The 17,595-nt window shown below is 38.8% G+C and overlaps 1 protein-coding gene across 3 annotated transcripts in view; it reads right to left on the minus strand.

Moving 5' to 3' along the window:
- Positions 1-3,537: 3,537 nt before the first annotated feature.
- The window catches only part of RPGRIP1L (RPGRIP1 like), a 97,985-nt gene continuing 83,927 nt past the window's right edge, over positions 3,538-17,595 (minus strand). For 2 of the 3 annotated variants that reach the window (XM_082438901.1, XM_082438900.1), the window contains exons 24-26: positions 13,357-13,441; positions 7,902-8,035; positions 3,538-5,423 (exon numbers count right to left, since the gene is read on the minus strand). In XM_082438901.1, coding sequence (XP_082295027.1) covers positions 5,311-5,423; positions 7,902-8,035; positions 13,357-13,441 — 332 coding nt within the window. In that variant the 3' untranslated portion in view covers positions 3,538-5,310. The remainder of the gene's footprint in view (positions 5,424-7,901; positions 8,036-13,356; positions 13,442-17,595) is intronic. The other variant, XM_082438902.1, reaches the window with a different exon arrangement.

A 17,595-nucleotide genomic window follows, 5' to 3' on the forward strand; every position in this document is an offset into this window, starting at 1 on the left:
CGTCTCCTGGGAGAAACTTAGTTGATATATTATCTGTGTTCTGCCACCACTAATATCTTGTCGCAGGCTCCTCTCTTACGCGTAACCCTTGCCTTTCTCACCCTCTGGCGTGGGCTTCTGAGCTGATGTTTAATTATGTTCCCCACTTACACATAAAGTGAAGTTTGTAGGATTTTCTGTCTTCTGGTTATGATGTAAGAGTGGGTTATCCCTTGTCCTACTAGAATCCCAAACAAAGATAACACATATTTTTAACTTTTAGATAAAATTATTTTTTAGCTAGCCTTTTACTACCGATTTCTAATTTCATTGCATTTTGCTCAGAGAAACAAATTATAAGGTTTTGATTCTTTGGAAATTGAGGCTTCCTTTGTGGCTGAGTGCACGGTTAGTTTTTCTTTGAATGTTCTGCCTGCGTTCTACATCCATTTGAGCTTAGTGATCATACGAAGCAAATCTTCTAGACTTTTTCTTATTTTTTGATCTCTCACTCTCTGAGAATTAAACTATTCAAAAACATGTAGTCGGGGCTTCCCTGGTGGCGCAGTGGTTGAGAGTCTGCCTGCTAATGCAGGGGACACGGGTTCGAGCCCTGGTCTGGGAGGATCCCACATGCCGCGGAGCAACTGGGCCCGTGAGCCACAGCTACTGAGCCTGCGCGTCTGGAGCCTGTGCTCCGCAACAGGAGAGGCCGCGATAGTGAAGAGACCCGCGCACCGCGATGAAGAGTGGCCCCCGCTTGCCGCAATTGGAGAAAGCCCTCGCACGGAAACGAAGACCCAACACAGCCAAAAATAAATATAAAAATAAATAAATAAATAAGACCTGGTGCAACCAAATAAATAAATAAATAAATATTAAAAAAAAAAAAACATGTAGTCACTATAGTTCTGTCAGTTGTTGCTTCATGAATTTTGGGGCAATACTGTGAGATACATTTACTCAAGTTCACTACATCTTTGACCTGTTGCTCCCTTTACCAGTATAAAATCTTCCTTTGTCCCTTGTTTTCCACCTTGGATTCGATTTTGTCTGATATTAAAACTGTCACCCTACCTTAATGTTTACATATTTAATACATCTATGTCTTGTTTTATAGCTTGTCTTCCCTCTCTTGGTTAGAAAAGTCTCTCCAACCTCTAGGTTGTATTGTAGTCTCTTAAGTCTTCTGCCAAAATTTCTCTTATTTTCCCTATCGTTAACGAGGCCATGTAAACTGCGACAAAACACATTTACAGAAAATACAGCTTGATTTTAATGATACATTTCCTTAAAATTTCTTAAAAACTCCTTATGCTTCAGCTCCTTACCAGTGATTCCTGAGAGCTTTCTGAGTTTCAGCCTCTGTTACTTCACTGTAAAAAGGTACAAAAGAAGCAAAGACACAAAAATTAGCTTGCTGTTTGTTTCCTTAGTTTCATGATGGCTGGCTAAGAGTGCCCCTGTCATGTTGAGTTAAGGGAAGTCTTAACACAACGGAACATTTTGGGAAGGTCACAGATGACCTTCCAAATGTGGGAAATTGTCATAGATGCTGGTATCTAAAGAAGTGGTTATAGCACCAAGAAAAGAGGAAGGAAAAAAATGTGCTTTACTGATAACTAAAAATGAGTAGGGGGAGGGCAAGAACAAAAGGTGTGATGACATCAGGAACACGGGCCCAATTTCCCAGCAGGTCAGACTGTAAGGTGCAGTCCACTGGTGGTACTTTCCTTTGAAATGGAAGTGAAGATTCTATCTTGCAGGATAAAAGAGATTAGGATGAGGAGATGTTTTCTAATTCTGTATTTTCAGTTTTTAAAACACTTGTTTCCAGAGCTTTGATACTTTTTAGCTTTCTGGTTGACCTGCAGGTTGTTTTTGTTCTGAACAAAGGGGAGGTAAAGCTGCATTTGCTCCCATTCATGGACCTAATTAGGCATGTTGCCCAAACTGTAATAAATCATGGATTTAGTTTTCCTTTGTTAAGGTAGTCAGAGGCCTTCAGGCATGAGTGACTTATTAAAATGTACTCTCACAGTTGGGGATGAATGATCATCCTGGTATTGTCAATCACTCAATAATTTTATATCCCCAAAGCTCTCCCTTGGTTGTTCTGTACTACCCAAAAATGACATTTTATTCTCGTATTATTTGTTCACAGACGTGATTCACATTTTGCTATCTAGAGCATAAGGAAATCATTCTAAATTCAGCAATAGTGCCAGTTTGACTGAAAAAAAGTTATTTTCCATATCCACCGGAATGTTAATCGGATTCTTGTTAGAACATGTGTAAGAAGTGGTTTTCATTGTCACAGCTCTTGATGTCAGATTACTAAAACAACTTATGTTTTGCTGTGGGAGCGCGGGTGCACGCAGAGCCTCCCCAGTCACATGAACGCTCCCAGCCCACACTTCATAATACACAGAAATTATTTGTGTTTTGTGGTAACGACTGAATGGCAGGAACGGCAGAATTTCAACGTGGCTGTTCTTTATTTGATTAAATATATTCTCTATTTATTCTTAAAAAAAACTAATTTAAGTTAAACGGCAATAAACCATGATAATTTAGAAAACATGTTGAAACTGAGAGTGAAGAGAAATGTTCTCTACGTAAACCACACTGTAAACCATAAAACTTATTTTTGTCAACTGCTTCTCATGACAGTGGCTAGGAATTTGACATTTCTACTACAGTAGGCAAAAAAACATGTAAAATATACTCTCCCACATACCACATCACATCTCTATTTATATTTCCAAACTAAAAGCATTTCAGCCCCCAAAAGTGCTGAGTGTACTGTGTACGTTTACACCAAGAGCGGTAAGTTCGTACAAGCCTTACCTTAAACCGGTGTATTTGTCTGGCCGGGCCCCCTGCCCAGCGCCAAGCCATACTTAATGGATCAGGCTTAGCTCACCAAGAGAAAACCGTTGCTCTTGGTCCTAAAAGGTGGGGAACTTTTCAGTGAACTCTGGTCAACACAAGACAAAACAAAAAACTATTCTCGGGCAGATTATGAAAACCTTTTGAAGCATCCAAGACCACTTATCCACTTCAAAACGTGTCAGCAGCTATTCAACTACTTATGAAAATGAGTTTTGTGAAAATTCATGTAGTTTGAGGCCGAGTATTCTAAAACTAGAAAAGGAATCTTAAATAATCTGTTACGGTACACATGAAAGTGACAGAAACATGGCTAATTCTCTAACGTTAGCTGAGGTATACATGCTATACAGTTGACTAGATCTCAGAAGATTTATAATAAAAACTTCCCCTTTCCACTTAAAGATCATAAGAAGTCAGCACAATCTGGTCTTCTCCCTGCTGAAAGGGTATTTAGTTTGGGATGTAATGTTTTAAAACAATAATACAAACCTCCTGGGAGAATACCACAATAAATGTCTCAAAAACCACTCAGTTAATCCCAGGGTATAATCCGGCTGTTTTAAATTACTGCAGGGAATATTACGGGCCTTAATGACACTGTAACTGCTTAAAGCCAAAGAAAGCTAGAAAGAGAGGCCAAAAAGATGAGCTCAGAGCCAGCTGAAGTGACAACAAACATGTGGCTGTTTACTAGGATTGGAGAGGTTTAGTCTGCAGATGTTTGTGGTCTCTAGAAGGTTCCAGAGGAATGAGTTGTTATGAAGATTTGCAGAGTTTGATGAGAGCAAGATTCTTCTTGGAGATGGCAGGCCCCAGACAGGGAGGCCCAATGGTAGAGACAGAATTTATAGATTTCTGTGGTCAGATCATACTCTACTGGTTCCACAATGTACATCAACAAATTAATATTGTACGGATGTCATTTCAAAGCCTCCTAAAGACGAGAGTCATTATTGAAGCCATTAGAGCACAGATGGTTCAAACTATATGCAGATATTCATACTTGCATTTTTGCATTATAGCTGCTTTTTTTTTTTTTTCTGTTGAACTGTAATGAATTGTCTCATAATCTATTCCATCTTCTTGCCATTAGCAGGCTTTGAATGTTCACAAATAGGAGCAAAGAACTCATTTTCCAGAGCTTTAATCACACAAAGAGGGAATGCCTAATTCTCTAAATGAAATGGTCTGTGATCACTGAAGCAGAGATTTAATATATCACGGCAAATTAGGTAGATTTTAATAAATTACTTATCTCCCTGAATACTTTACATATGCTTAAGAAGGAACATAGCCTGTTTGCAAACAGTGAAAACCCACAGCCTATAAAAATCCTTTGAAGAAAATGACAAATAAAAAAGTAAATTAAAAAATGAAATGCATTATATCCTAGACCTCTAGAGACAATTCCTTTGCAGCATTGATTCACAGCTCCATTAAAAATATCAATTAAATCCTTCAGTGAGATTGAGTAAAAGCTAGAAAATTAACTTTCTGAGCTGCTTTTCGAGGATCTGGTTATCCAGATACACCCTAGCATTGTACAAGCTTGATGTAAATTTAAAAAATGATAAAAAGATACTCCTTTCAGGTCTAACTAAGCATATCAGAATTTGAGGCATATTTTTAATATTTTCTTTCTAGGTCATAAGCTACGTTTTCAAAGTGTAAATTTCATGTATCTGTCTCTTCTTTACATACACACATTCCTGGATCCCATATTACCATTACAAATACATGAAAACAATACAAATAAGAAGAACTGTAATTTTTAAGAAAGAAAAACAAAAAACTTGCAGTAATTTAATAAGTTGGTGCCAAGTCTCATTCTTTATATTTAATTGATAGAAATGGCATGCATCAAAGAAAATGCATACTGAGCTTTAATGTGCATAAAATGGATATTAGCATTTTAAAGAGGAAGATTAACACATTAATCCAAGTAATTTTCATATATTGCTTCTAATAAAATCTTCACAGTGCAAAACTCTTAATGAGGCTAATAATACACATTCCATTTAGTGGGACAATTAGGGATAACATAAAAGTATTTCTTTTTCATAGGTTTTCTAAGATTTATGCTTTTTGCTTATTAAAAATAAAAATGGGAATTGCATTTCAGTTCTTCATAAGAAAATGTTGAAAATGCAAATAGACTTTCTCATGTTATCACGTAGGTATAAATTATTGAGAAGGTGTTGCCCACTGTGCAGAACTTAAGTCCTGAGGGGGTGGCAGTCATGGGAAGGAGGGAATAGAAAAATAAACAAATGGAAAAAGTATACAAAACTTGAACACTTCAAACCCAGGCCTCCCCCCTCCCAGCTTCCCATGAATTATAGATTACATACACCAGAGTAATTACGAAAATCTCATCTAAGTGCTTTCATGTGAGCATTTACTCAGGAGTAGGAGATGCCTCTGGAGCAGTTTCTTTCAAGCCTCCAAGTCATCTCTGTATTGCTCGTAGACAGACCGTAGGGCATGGAGTGCTTCGACAGTTACCCTGAGCTTGCCAATACCTCCACCATCTGCTCGAGCGTCCAAAACTAGGGAGAGGATAGCAGAAAAGTGTTAATATCATTCAACAGATATTTCTTCAGAGAGCCTAGCTGAAACAGTAGTTGAAAAGATGAAAACAGCTCTACAGAAGTCCAAAGTTCACTGGTATCTCAGAAATCTAAAAATCAAAGCTTGTCATGTGTGTATGAGTGTGTATACACATTTCAGATGTACTGCATGTATGTATACATATTGCTTGTAGAGTTAAAACTAATGATCTAATCCTGAAGTTTACCCAGTGGAAAGGCGATAGGATAATGATTCCCACAGAATCAGAATTTCTTAGTAGGAAATAAAAGTCTAAAAGGGATCAAGATAAGACAATGAAGAATTTGTTCTAACATACCGTGTTAACAAATATCAGAATGGCAACTTACTGTAAGGAAATTACATGATCATAATTAGAAATGGTTATTTATATGTTTTTAAAGATTTTTTTTTGATGTGGACCATTTTTAAAGTCTTTATTGAATTTGTTACAATATTGCTTGTTTTGTTTTGGTTTTTTGGCCACGAGGCATGTGGGATCATAGCTCCCCGACCAGGGATTGAACCTGCACCCTCTGCATTAGAAGGTGAAGTCTTAATCACTGGACCGCCAGGGAAGTCCCCTGGAATGGTTATTTATCTTTCTATGGAAAACATTCCATTTAAAATAGATTATATGTGAAATTAGAAAAAGTTAAACTGGCAGACCCAGAATCTTAAGGTCTATGGATTGGCTTTGAGGGTCTATGAACTGATGTTGCAAGAAAGTAGATGTAAAATTTTGAGCGTCTGTGGGCTTTTCTGGGAAGGAGGCGCAGCTTTCAGTGGTGTATCAAAGGCAGACAATTTGATAATTCTCTGAGCTCAGTGGTGGGGGCCAAATGGGATGCTGATTCAGACCCCAACCCTCTGTGAACAGTGATACCTACTAGTGACTCAAGGCCAGAATTTTGGACTTTGTAAGTCTTGACAGCACTTATGAGTCTATATAGTTTCCTATGTATTTTCCTTGTGGTTTTCCTTGAACTTTTAGTATGTGTGTGTGTTTAATTCCAAGAAAATTTGTAAGGAAACCTTCAAATAAAACTTAGTATACAAAGACTTAGGTGGAGAAATGAGCAGGCAGGGAGATTGCAGGGGCACAAATGGTCCCCAGCGCACTGCCAAGCCTTCACCTCTTCTTTGGAACGTCTCACTTCTATGTCTGGCACAGAGCAATGCATTAAAAGCCCAACCTGACCAGCGTTTAATTTTCTGACTCTTTCCCAGAACAAGGCCACAATAGCTGTCTCTATCAGACCAATATGATCATTTGTGGTCTTGCAGAATGAGAAGATGGCTTTTGAAACAGCACTGACTGTAGAAAAGATAAAGAATATAAAGCACAGATAATTTTGAACATTTTTGTCAGACTCTCTTGGTTCTGGGTATTTTTAATAGGATTTAGGTTCATATTTTAATCCTCTCATCTTTTTCTTCTGTGCCTGCCAAAGTTGTGATATGTATAGTTTATAAAATTTCCCAGAATAGGTTTCTAATTTGGTTACTTGGTCTAATTTGGTTAATTATTTGGCTTGATCCTGACTTTTGAGCACTTGACACACATCCAGGACAAGCAGCTTGACATGTGAACCACAGCTCAACTATGGTGTAAGCAGAGTGCCTGGTACTTAAGAGGTGCTCAGTTAAGTGTTCATTTAATGCATGAATAAATGAGTAAACAAACCGTGTACATTTTTCCAGTGATGGATGGCTCTGCTGACTTAAGAAATGAGATTAGGACTCAGCCTCGTTTCCTCATTTATTGTACAGCCCAGGCCATCCCTGATTATTATTTTTAAAAGTCTTGATTTCATAAAGTACAGTGCCTTCAGCATGTTCTAAATATGTTATATAAGGATAAGGGGTAGAAATTAGGCATTGTTGGGACTCACACCTGGTGAGGTGAAAATCTAGGAGAGCACTTTTTGTCAGGAATCCCTAACTCCTCCCTGAAGCCTGATGAGAAGCAAGTGACCAAAACTACTCAGTTATTTGCAGTGACTATATCACGGGACTGTAACACTGAAGTAAAGAGAAGCCTTGCAGAACACACTATAATGATCACTCAGAATAACATGCCTTAGCTGAAATAAGGGTTGACAGCATGAGGCTTCTATAAACAACATTAAAAAAAATCCAATGTCCACATTTTTGTCCCCCACAACCCACCCAATACTAACAAAATGAATAATTCCTTGAGAAACGCAATTAATTATTTTTAAATTTCTGTTGATTCAAAGCAAGGCAGAGAAGGAGGGTAAGGGGGGGGATGCAGGGAGAAATTCCAGCCTCAACAAAACATCAGCTTGAGTTGCAAAGGATTCAACCAGTGTGTGACTCAACGTCCCTGCAGCCAGCAAAAAGAAGGTTTTAATAAAGAATTTGGATTTCAGCAATTGCTGGTTGTACAGATTGAGCAATACTTCCACCCATACCATCAATACTTTGCTCGATGATGTCTCTCCCTTCCCGAAACATGTCAGCGAGGTCAACGTTAGCAATGCCGACGTCCTCACACTCCAGATCCTGCTCATCCTCTGGAGGGTCACTGACCACAGTGAAGCGAACGCTGAGAAGGGAAAGAACAGAGAACACCACTACAAAGTGAGGAAGAAAAATCACAAATGAAACAAAACTCCTGAATGGGTTTTTATCACAAACTGTGAAATCTCGAAGTTTCCAATTATTCCAATAAAAAGAAAATTATATAAGTTATTATATGAACGATTAGAATTATTATAGCACACCCAGACTTCACATGAACACTAATTCACTTTTCTAAGCACTGATTATCATTTATCACTAGAATCTGAGAAAATTACTAGGCAAAGAGAAGAACCAGATGTTCACTCTATTATACATTATCTGATCATATTTTGACATGTCTACTTTTAAGGCTAAAAGAATCAAGTGAATAAAGACCAGGGAGGTTAGGGAAGCTTTTTCAACAGAAATGCAACATTTTCTATAGAAATGCACAACTTTGGAGTTTCTACTAAGCAATTTAACCAACTGTGTTCTATATATTCTTAATTATGTTAGCTAAATGTTGTAGCTCTACCCAATAGCTATGCGAAATGTTTGTATTAGTTCAGCAATCTTTCAACTTACAATCATAGCATCCAAGTTTTATTTTACTTTTAGACATATAATTGGAGGGTTCTGATGGAACTGATTTGAATTAGTGGCTTGTGTTGAGGCCAAACACACTTGGACTGACCAAATGACAGGAATTTACAGTTAAGTACTCTTTTGATATGTCTTGGCAGCATAGCTTAAACCACGAATGCTTGTAAACGACTATTTTAACCATTTTCAAAATCTATCCATCCCAAATCAGAAACAAAACAAGAAACTTGTTTCTTAGATAACACTGTTAGGTAAAAACCTAAGTCTCTGGGATGTCATGCCTTGAAAAATATGCACGATTAAAATCCTTTCCAAATGCTTACAGGTAAACATGACAATATTTTAAAATAATTTGCTAAAAGTATTCAACATTTCATTTCTTTACTAAGTCTCTGTTTTTCGATAGCAATAAATTCCGATCAGGAAATAGAAAGATGGCTATTTTATATGATGCATAAAATAGAGAAATTAAGATTAAGTGGTTAAGGGCATCCGTTCTGGGTTCAAATTTCTGCTTTCCTATTTATTAGCTGTGTGACCTTGTACAAATTACTTAACCTCTCTGATCTCGGTTTCCCTATCTGTAGAATAGTAATGATTCACTGGGCTCTTGTGAGGATCAGATGAGATGATACATGTAAATGGTTCCTGGAACACATTAAGCACTGAGTAAATGTTTGCTCTTTCATTATTACTATTTTTAATCTAGGTAGAGCTCCTTAAGCTTCTACATTTCTAAGGGGAGAGAAAAAGAATGCATGAGGAAGGCTTGTCTCAATTGAAAACCGAGACACCCAAATTATACAATGACTGTATCACTCATTAAACAAGAAGAATGATGAAAGATATTGTCCTAAAAGAAGGAATTAGAAGTGATATTTGACGCACATTTTACACCCACAAGACTTACAGAAAGGATGGAGGCTACAAGATTGTAATAATAATGTTAAGTGTTATCCTTATATAATGTCTCATATCTGAGGATAATTATCTATATACTTTACAAATGCATACCATTACCTCCACTGAATATATGAGAATTCTGAGACAAAAAGAAAAAAAAACCTTCCAAATGCCAGAGAAAAGGTTAAAAACAAAAAATGCAATATTTCTGGTTTAAATTCTATAGAGAGCAAAATGAGATGTCAAATACAAAAGTAAGAAACTAAAGTTAGGCCCTAAAGGGAGGAAGGTACACTAAAATAATTTAAAAACTACAGCTTGGCTTAGGCTAAACTGTACATACACATACATGGACACACACAGACACATCTTATCTTACCTTGAACCCTGCCAAAACAAAGAGACGAAGCCTTGCTTTACGTGCTGAAGAGGCTTCACTAACCAGCTTAAATGTCATCTCCTCAGGTTTGCCTTCATGTTATTATTACTTTTTTTATTCCTACTTTTTGTTTTTGGCCGCGCTACAAGGCTTGTGGGATCTTAGCTCCCTGACCAGGGATCGAATGCGGGCCTGGCAGTGGTTCCGCGGAGTCCTAACCACTGGACCGCCAGGAATTCCCTTTATGTTATTTTCCATTTTAGCAGCTTGTTTAGCTTTCTCTTAGTACCTATTGTAATATGTAATTGGTTGATTTGTTTACTTGTTGTCTGTCTCCTCAGTGGAATGTATACTCCATGAGTGCAAAGATTTCCTCTTGTTCAACATTTTAGTTCCTGATACTTAGGTAGGGATCATAAATATTTGTTGAATTACTACATGAACTGCAAAATGGAAGTCCTAGTTGAAGGCTGGCTCATTTGGGGAAGGTTGACTGGAGAAGGCAGGCCTTGGGCTGGGCCTCAAGGTTTAGACCTCAAATGTCACCTGCTGTCATTTAGGAAACCAGAAGGCACTGAAACTCCTTAGATCATTTAGCATTTTTGATTCTTTCCTCATTCTGAAATAGTTCGTTTTTATATGAAACAGGATAGAAGAGCCTAAGGGCTCACCTGTGAGTTTTACATACTAGAGTGCTGATACTTATGTTGGATCTGTACAGTAGAACACTGTGAAAGGGAAGAAATGAAACCAAAAAGGAACCTTAAGTTGGTGTCAAAACCATGACTTCAAATAAAGAATTTCCAGACTCCCGTCTCAATGTGTTGCCTCCCTTTTAAAGTGACGCTTGTATATTTGCAAATAGAGCATGGGGCAGAATGCAAAGGTACTATATGTGATTCATTATACAATGCACATCATCTTATGCGTGTCAGAGAAGATTGGCCAAACTTATCTAACTGTGGCTCTATAAGTTATCACCAATGTTCAAGGGGGCTACTGTCTGAGAAAATGAATTCTTATAAACTAGGAGGTACTTTAAGTAATGTGACCTCAGAGTACTTAAGGTGAGAACACTCACTGGAATAACAGTTGTCTTTTGGTTGTGGAAAAATGTAAATGTAAACTCCTTTTTTTTTTTCCCCTTAAGAAAATGATACTGTCAAGGGAGAGAAGTGGGACAGGGCTATTCTCCCATGATGGCCCCATCCCTCCCCTGGCAGTCCGAGGAGCATGTGGCCGGAGCTCCAAGCCCTCAGCTGTCATCAGCCCCGAGCCAGTCACTCTGCACCTGCAGTGCCTCTTGCAGAATCTCTCTAAAATGACATGAACATTTGTGCCTCTGTGGGCATTAAGAAATTTTTAGGGAAACAATGATGGGAGAGTGGGAGTCATTACAGCTATGATGGATTTTTTTTTTTAATTTTTAAAGCTCAGTTCTGGGCAGTGATGACCCAGCTTCTTGACCGCAGAGAATCAGATGACATGGCCAGTGCTGTTTAATCACTAGTGACCTGGGATACCCCGGGGGGCCGGTGGTATTTGAGGTGGCCTTGAAAGAAGCTGAAGTATACAAAGTAAGTAAAACCTGAGTGATTATCTACCGTCCTGGGAAAAACAGAACCTCAGGGCAATTAATAGGGTTTTCCTACTCTTTCTTCAGAATCAAGATCCAAGGAGGGACTTCCCTGGTGGTCCAGTGGTTAAGAATCCTCCTTCCAATGCAGGGGACACAGGTTTGATCCCTGGTCGGGGAACGAAGATCCCACATGCTGTGGGGCAACTAAGCCCACGTGCTCTAGAGCCCACACACCACAACAAGAAAGCCCACGTGCTGTAACTACTGAGACTGAGTGCTGCAACTACTGAGCCCGCATGCCACAACTAGAGAGCCCGCACGCCAACTACTGAGTCCGTGCGCCACAATGAAGATCCAGCATGCCACAACTAAGACACGACGCAGCCAAATAAATAAATATTAAAAAAAATCCAAGGAAATAATACATGTATTTCAAGGAGTTAAAGAAAAAGCCACTGTCAGATCCTAAGAGCTAAGAATTTCAGTTTCATTTCATGAAACAGAAGATCAGATGCTAGTTTGGAAGCTCTTTTGAAAAATATAATGTCATTAACGTTCACTTCCTGACCTCTAGGAAACAGATGAACCTCAGTCTCTTTCTCAGGTGGGGGAGGGGTAAGTGCTGGTTTGAGGCAGTGAGAGGCTGTGTCACTGATGGGCCATAAAGGCAAGGAGAAGAGGACAATGGGGAGATAAAGGGTCCACCCAGGCCAACGGGGACAAGCCAGCAGAGGGGCGTTGGCGAAGCCCAGCTCAGGGGTTGATGGGCAGCACTTCGATAACTCCTCAGACTGCATGGATGGGAGTTCACTCAAAGGCACGAACTTATTTATTTATTTAAATTTATTTATTTATTTATTTATGGCTGTGTTGGGTCTTCGTTGCTGTGTGCGGGCTTCCTCTAGTTGCGGCGGGTGGTGGCCACTCTTCATCGCGGTGAGCGGGCTTCTCATTGCGGTGGCTTCTCTTGTTGCGGAGCACAGGCTCTAGGCACATGGCCTTCAGTAGCTGTGGCTCGCGGGCTCTAGAGCGCAGGCTCAGTATTGTGGCACACAGGCTTACTTGCTCCGTGGCAGGTGGGATCTTCCCGGACCAGGGCTCGAACCCGTGTCCCTTGCACTGGCAGGCGGATTCTCAACCACTGCGCCACCAGGGAAGTTCAGCAAGAACTTATTAAGATCAGGTTTTTTTCCTTCTCGAAAGGGTATAATTTCTCTACTGACCAAAAATGCAAAGTGTCCTGTTCAAGTTTGCCCCCAAAAAGCATTAAAAATAACATGACATGATGAACTATTAAAAAGTGCTAGTGAGGTAAAAATTAACATGAAAGGCTGATGAGCTATTACAAATAATATTACTACTGCTTATAATGACTGCAATGAATACTTACTGTGCACTTACTCTGTGTCAGGTGCTATTCTATCCATCTTACACATATCATCTCATTTAATCTTTACAACCACCCTGTATTATCTCCATTTTACAGATGCAGAAAGTGAGGCACAGGGTGGTTGTCTGAGGTCAGACAGCTAGTAAGTGATAGAACAAGAATTTATATTCCAGCCATTGAGTCCAGAGCGCCCCCTCCTGGCAATCACTGTTAGGTGCTTTACAGTTATACTTGACTGACAATGGGATACTTTATATACTACACTGTACAGTCTTTTGGTTTGCAAAGCACAATAGGATCTTTACAGTTACTCTGTATGATAGGCAGGGCTATGATATTTCTAGGAGGAAAGAGACCCAGAGAGGTCACATACTCATTCAAGGACTCTGAGTGAATCAGGGAAGTCAGGTGTTCTGCTTCCTCATCTTGTGCTTTTTTTTTCCCACCACACCAGGCTACAGAGATCTACTTTGTATAAACCACCAGATAATTTAGAATGCTTAAATGTACCTTCTGTTAGGCATCTCTTGTTTAAGTAGTATAGCTTTTAAGATGTCTCTCTTGGCTTGGTTGTTTTCTTTATCCACGTAGATCACTAAACCAAAAAAAAAAAAAAAAATCTGCAAAAAGTCACTCAGGAATATGCTACATTAGTACCATTCTGTATTTGTATAAATACCTGTTTTTAGAGACGCAAGTCATACCACCTCACTTGTACGCATGGGAAAAGAAAGCTGCGCTGGAATCCAGAATCAAATCTGAATAGTCATGTGATCTAATGTCATGTCACTGGCAGGTTTACGTGCACACTGTCAGAAAAGATACAAGCAACATCTAAGAGTGCCACATCGCTGTCACTGCCTGTTAATGGCAGTGGCAGTCGTGACAGTAAAAGCCAGCGGTCTTTATTGCTTTGTATTTGAGGGATTTACTGCATTTTCTTTCACACAAGAAGCGAGTGATATGATAATGTACGGCACAGAGCTTGTCCTTCCTGACAGCCCTGGTAGTTTAATACTTCTCTCCTGCCACAACATGCAATAAAAGAGGCATCCTAGTGCATTGGGTTGAGGAAATCCACAGGCTGGCGCTTGCTGGTGGCTGGGTGTGGGGGTACGGGAGAGACCTGTGGTGGAAGCGAGAGGCTTTTTTAGGGTGTGAAGTTTGTCTTTGGTTTGCAAAGGTTCACGCTGGCATGCAGGAGTGTGGTTAGACTTTACTTGGCTGAAATATACGACTAGGTAGCTCATCTAAAGACCCGCCAGGAAGAAGACAGTGAACACATGAAACTGTAAATGTCTGCACTTTGGGAAAGTGATATCTCAGAGTGTGAACGCTCTAATTTTCATTCTGATTATTTTTTCTCAGCTCGGCAGCCTTTCAGCCATGCGTTAACTTCTGAAGACATTTCTTTTTCAGGTGCCATTTTGGAGTTAAAGTCTCTCCTGTGACCAGATCTCAATGTAGCGATAATCCCTGATCAAAAACACACAAAGGGTGAAAGATACCATGACAGTTCTAAAGCCAGGTTCCGTTGGGAACAAACATATTTCATACTGAGAATGTTTCCCTGGACGATTTGAGTTCAATCTCAAATTATGATGCTATCAACTCATTTAATCGTTGGCTAGTTGAGCAAATATTAGCCGAGGGCCAGGGATGGCACATGCGGGGCACTGAGTGAGGCACAAAGGTCTGCGTGGAGGTGGGCTGGTTGTTTAAGAGAAGGAAGAACCAAAGTCAAACAGCAGCTCTTAGCTTTTTGCTCTTTGCACGATACCATATTAGTAAATGTGACCGATGATATAGGTTACTGAGATTTACAGGAATCAAAAAAGACAAAGGGTTCTTGTAAATTTTGTAAATATAGCGTTTTACTTATCAACGCTAAAAAGGCATGCTTTTTAAAAAAGTCATGCTTTTCCACTAATGCTGGGAGATGGGACCTCATTTGGCCACCAGTACACCAAGCTAAATTTGAACTTTTTTTTTCCAAATCGGAATTTTTCGTTTTTGCTGTTAATTACCAATTCAAGATATGGTAGACCATATCCTTTCTGACTTCAGAGTTCTAAAGCTTTTAAGCCATAGTGACCTACATTTCTTTTGTGATCATTTTTCTCAGTTTTACTAAGATATAACTGACATATCACATTGTATTAGTACTAGGTGTACAACATAATGATTTGATATACGCATATATTGCAAAATGTTTATCATAGTGAGTTAACATCCATCACCTCACATGGTGACAATTCTTGTACTCTCTTAGCAACTTTCAAATACACAATACAGTGTTGTTAACTATAGTGGTCTACATTGCTTGAAGACAAGGGTAATCTCAGTGATTTAAAAAAAAAAAAAGACCGAATTCAATGTCTAGCATCCAAATAGTCTTTCAATTAAACTAGACCAGTTCTGATGAATCTCAACAGCTTGAAAAAATTTTTTTAATGTGATAAAATATACATAACATAAAATTTACTATTTTAACCATCTTTAAGCATACAGCTCAGTGGCATTCAGTACATTCACACTGTTTTGCAGCCATCTCCACTATCCATCTCCAGAACTTTATCATCATCTCCAACTGAAGCCACGCCCACTGAACAGTAACTTCCTACTCCCTCCTCCTCTCAGCCCCTGGTAACCACTATTTTACTTTCTGTCTCTATGACTGTGACTATTCTAGACACCTCTTAAAAGTAGAACCATATAATATTTATCCTTCTGTGTCTGGCTTATTTCAATTAGCATAATGTTTCCAAGGTTCATCTATGGCATGTGTTAGGATTTCATTCCTTTTTAAGACTCAGTAATGTTCCTGTAGGTGCATGTATATACACATACACACACATACATACAAACACAGTACATTTTGTTTATCCATTTGTCTTTTGATGGATATTTAGGTTGGTTTCACCTTTTGGCTATTGTGAATAATGCTGTGATGAACATGGTGTACAAACATCTGTCAGAGTCCTTGCTTTTAATTCTTTGGGGTACATTTCCAAAAGTACAATTGCTAAATCTTTGGCAATTCTATGTTTCACTTTTTTAAAAAAAATCTTTACCATTGAAGTTGGTAAAAAAATGGTAGAGTTGGGACACCTTCTGCTTCATCCAGTTGACCAGCACACTGTATATCCTATTCTCTTAACGAAGACAAAAATAGTGACGGCCACCATTTATTGAGCGATGTTTATTATGTACTATGTACTACACTCAATACTTTCCTTACTGCAATCACATCTGTTAAGAACCATGCTGACCCACATTTTACAGATGATTAAGCAGACCCAGAGACGGTAAGTAATTTGCCTTAGGTTACCTAGTTAGAAAGTGGCAGAGCTAGAATTTGAATCCAGGAAGGTCTGCCCCATGGCCTGCCTTCTTAACCTCCATGCTATACTTTCTCCTTCTTCCACATGAAGCCAGAACTCTTCCTGCTGTTTAAGCTGCAACCATGCTGTTAGCACAGACTAGAATGTGAGAGACAATTCCATCACTGTATCAAGAGAAGCCACCTCACCCTCCTTTCACTCTTTCTTAAAGGGATATTGCTTTAGATATTTACATCTGGTCCAGGTGTGTTAACCAATTCTCTTGACTGAATACTTTCAAAAATTCCTTTTCGACAAATAATAAACGCTGGAGAGGGTGTGGAGAAAAAATAACCCTCCTACACTGTTGATGGGAATGTAAAATGGTAGAGCCACTATGGAGAACAGTATGGAGGTTCCTTAAAAAACTAAAAATAGAGTTACCATATTATACTGCAATCCCACTCCTGGGCATATATCTGGAGAAAACTATAATTTGAAAAGATACATGCACCCCAATGTTCATTGTAGCACTATTCACAATACCTAAGACATGGAAGCAACCTAAATGTCCATCGACAGATGAATGGATAAAGAAGATGTGGTACATATATACAATGGAATATTACTCAGCCATTAAAAAGAATGAAATAATGCTATTTGCAGCAACATAGATGGACCTAGAGATTATCATAGTAAGTGAAGTAAGCCAGAAAAAGACAAATATCATATATCGCTTACATGTGAAATCTAAAAAAAAAAAAAAAAAAAAAAAGATACAAATGAACTTATTTACAAAACAAACAAACCCACAGACATAGAAAACAAACTTATGGTTACCAAAGGGGAAAAGGTGGGGGGAGGGATAAATTAGGAGTTTGGGATTAACAGATACACACCACTATATATAAACTAGATAAACAACAGGGACCTACTGTATAGCATAGGGGACTATACTAGATATTTTGTAATAAGCTATAGGGGAAAAGAATCTGAAAAAGATATCTATCTGTCTATGTATGTATGTATGTATGTATGTATAACTGAATCACTGTGCTGTACACCTAAAACTAACACAACATTGTAAATCAACTACAAAAAAAAAAATTCCTTTTCGAAAAAACTCAAGCTACTTACCGATGAGTTTGGTTCTCCAAAAGTGTACCAAATTAGAACTACACAGCTCTCCTGCTTGCACAAACAAGGCCTAGACTGGGGATCTTAATCTATCCTAATGGTTCTTAGTCTTTAATACGCATCAGAATCCCTGGAGGACGTGTTAAAATGCAGATTACTGAGCTCACCTTCAATTTCTGATTCAGTAGGTCTGGGGTAGGGCCTGAGAATTTGCATTTCTAATATCTTCCCAGCTGCTGCTGCTGCTGGTCAGGATACCATTGAGAACCAACGTTTAGGCCCAACACTC

Source organism: Balaenoptera physalus (assembly GCF_965194825.1).
Source record: "Balaenoptera physalus genome assembly, chromosome: 19".
In the NCBI taxonomy this organism is placed as follows: Eukaryota; Metazoa; Chordata; class Mammalia; order Artiodactyla; family Balaenopteridae; genus Balaenoptera; species Balaenoptera physalus.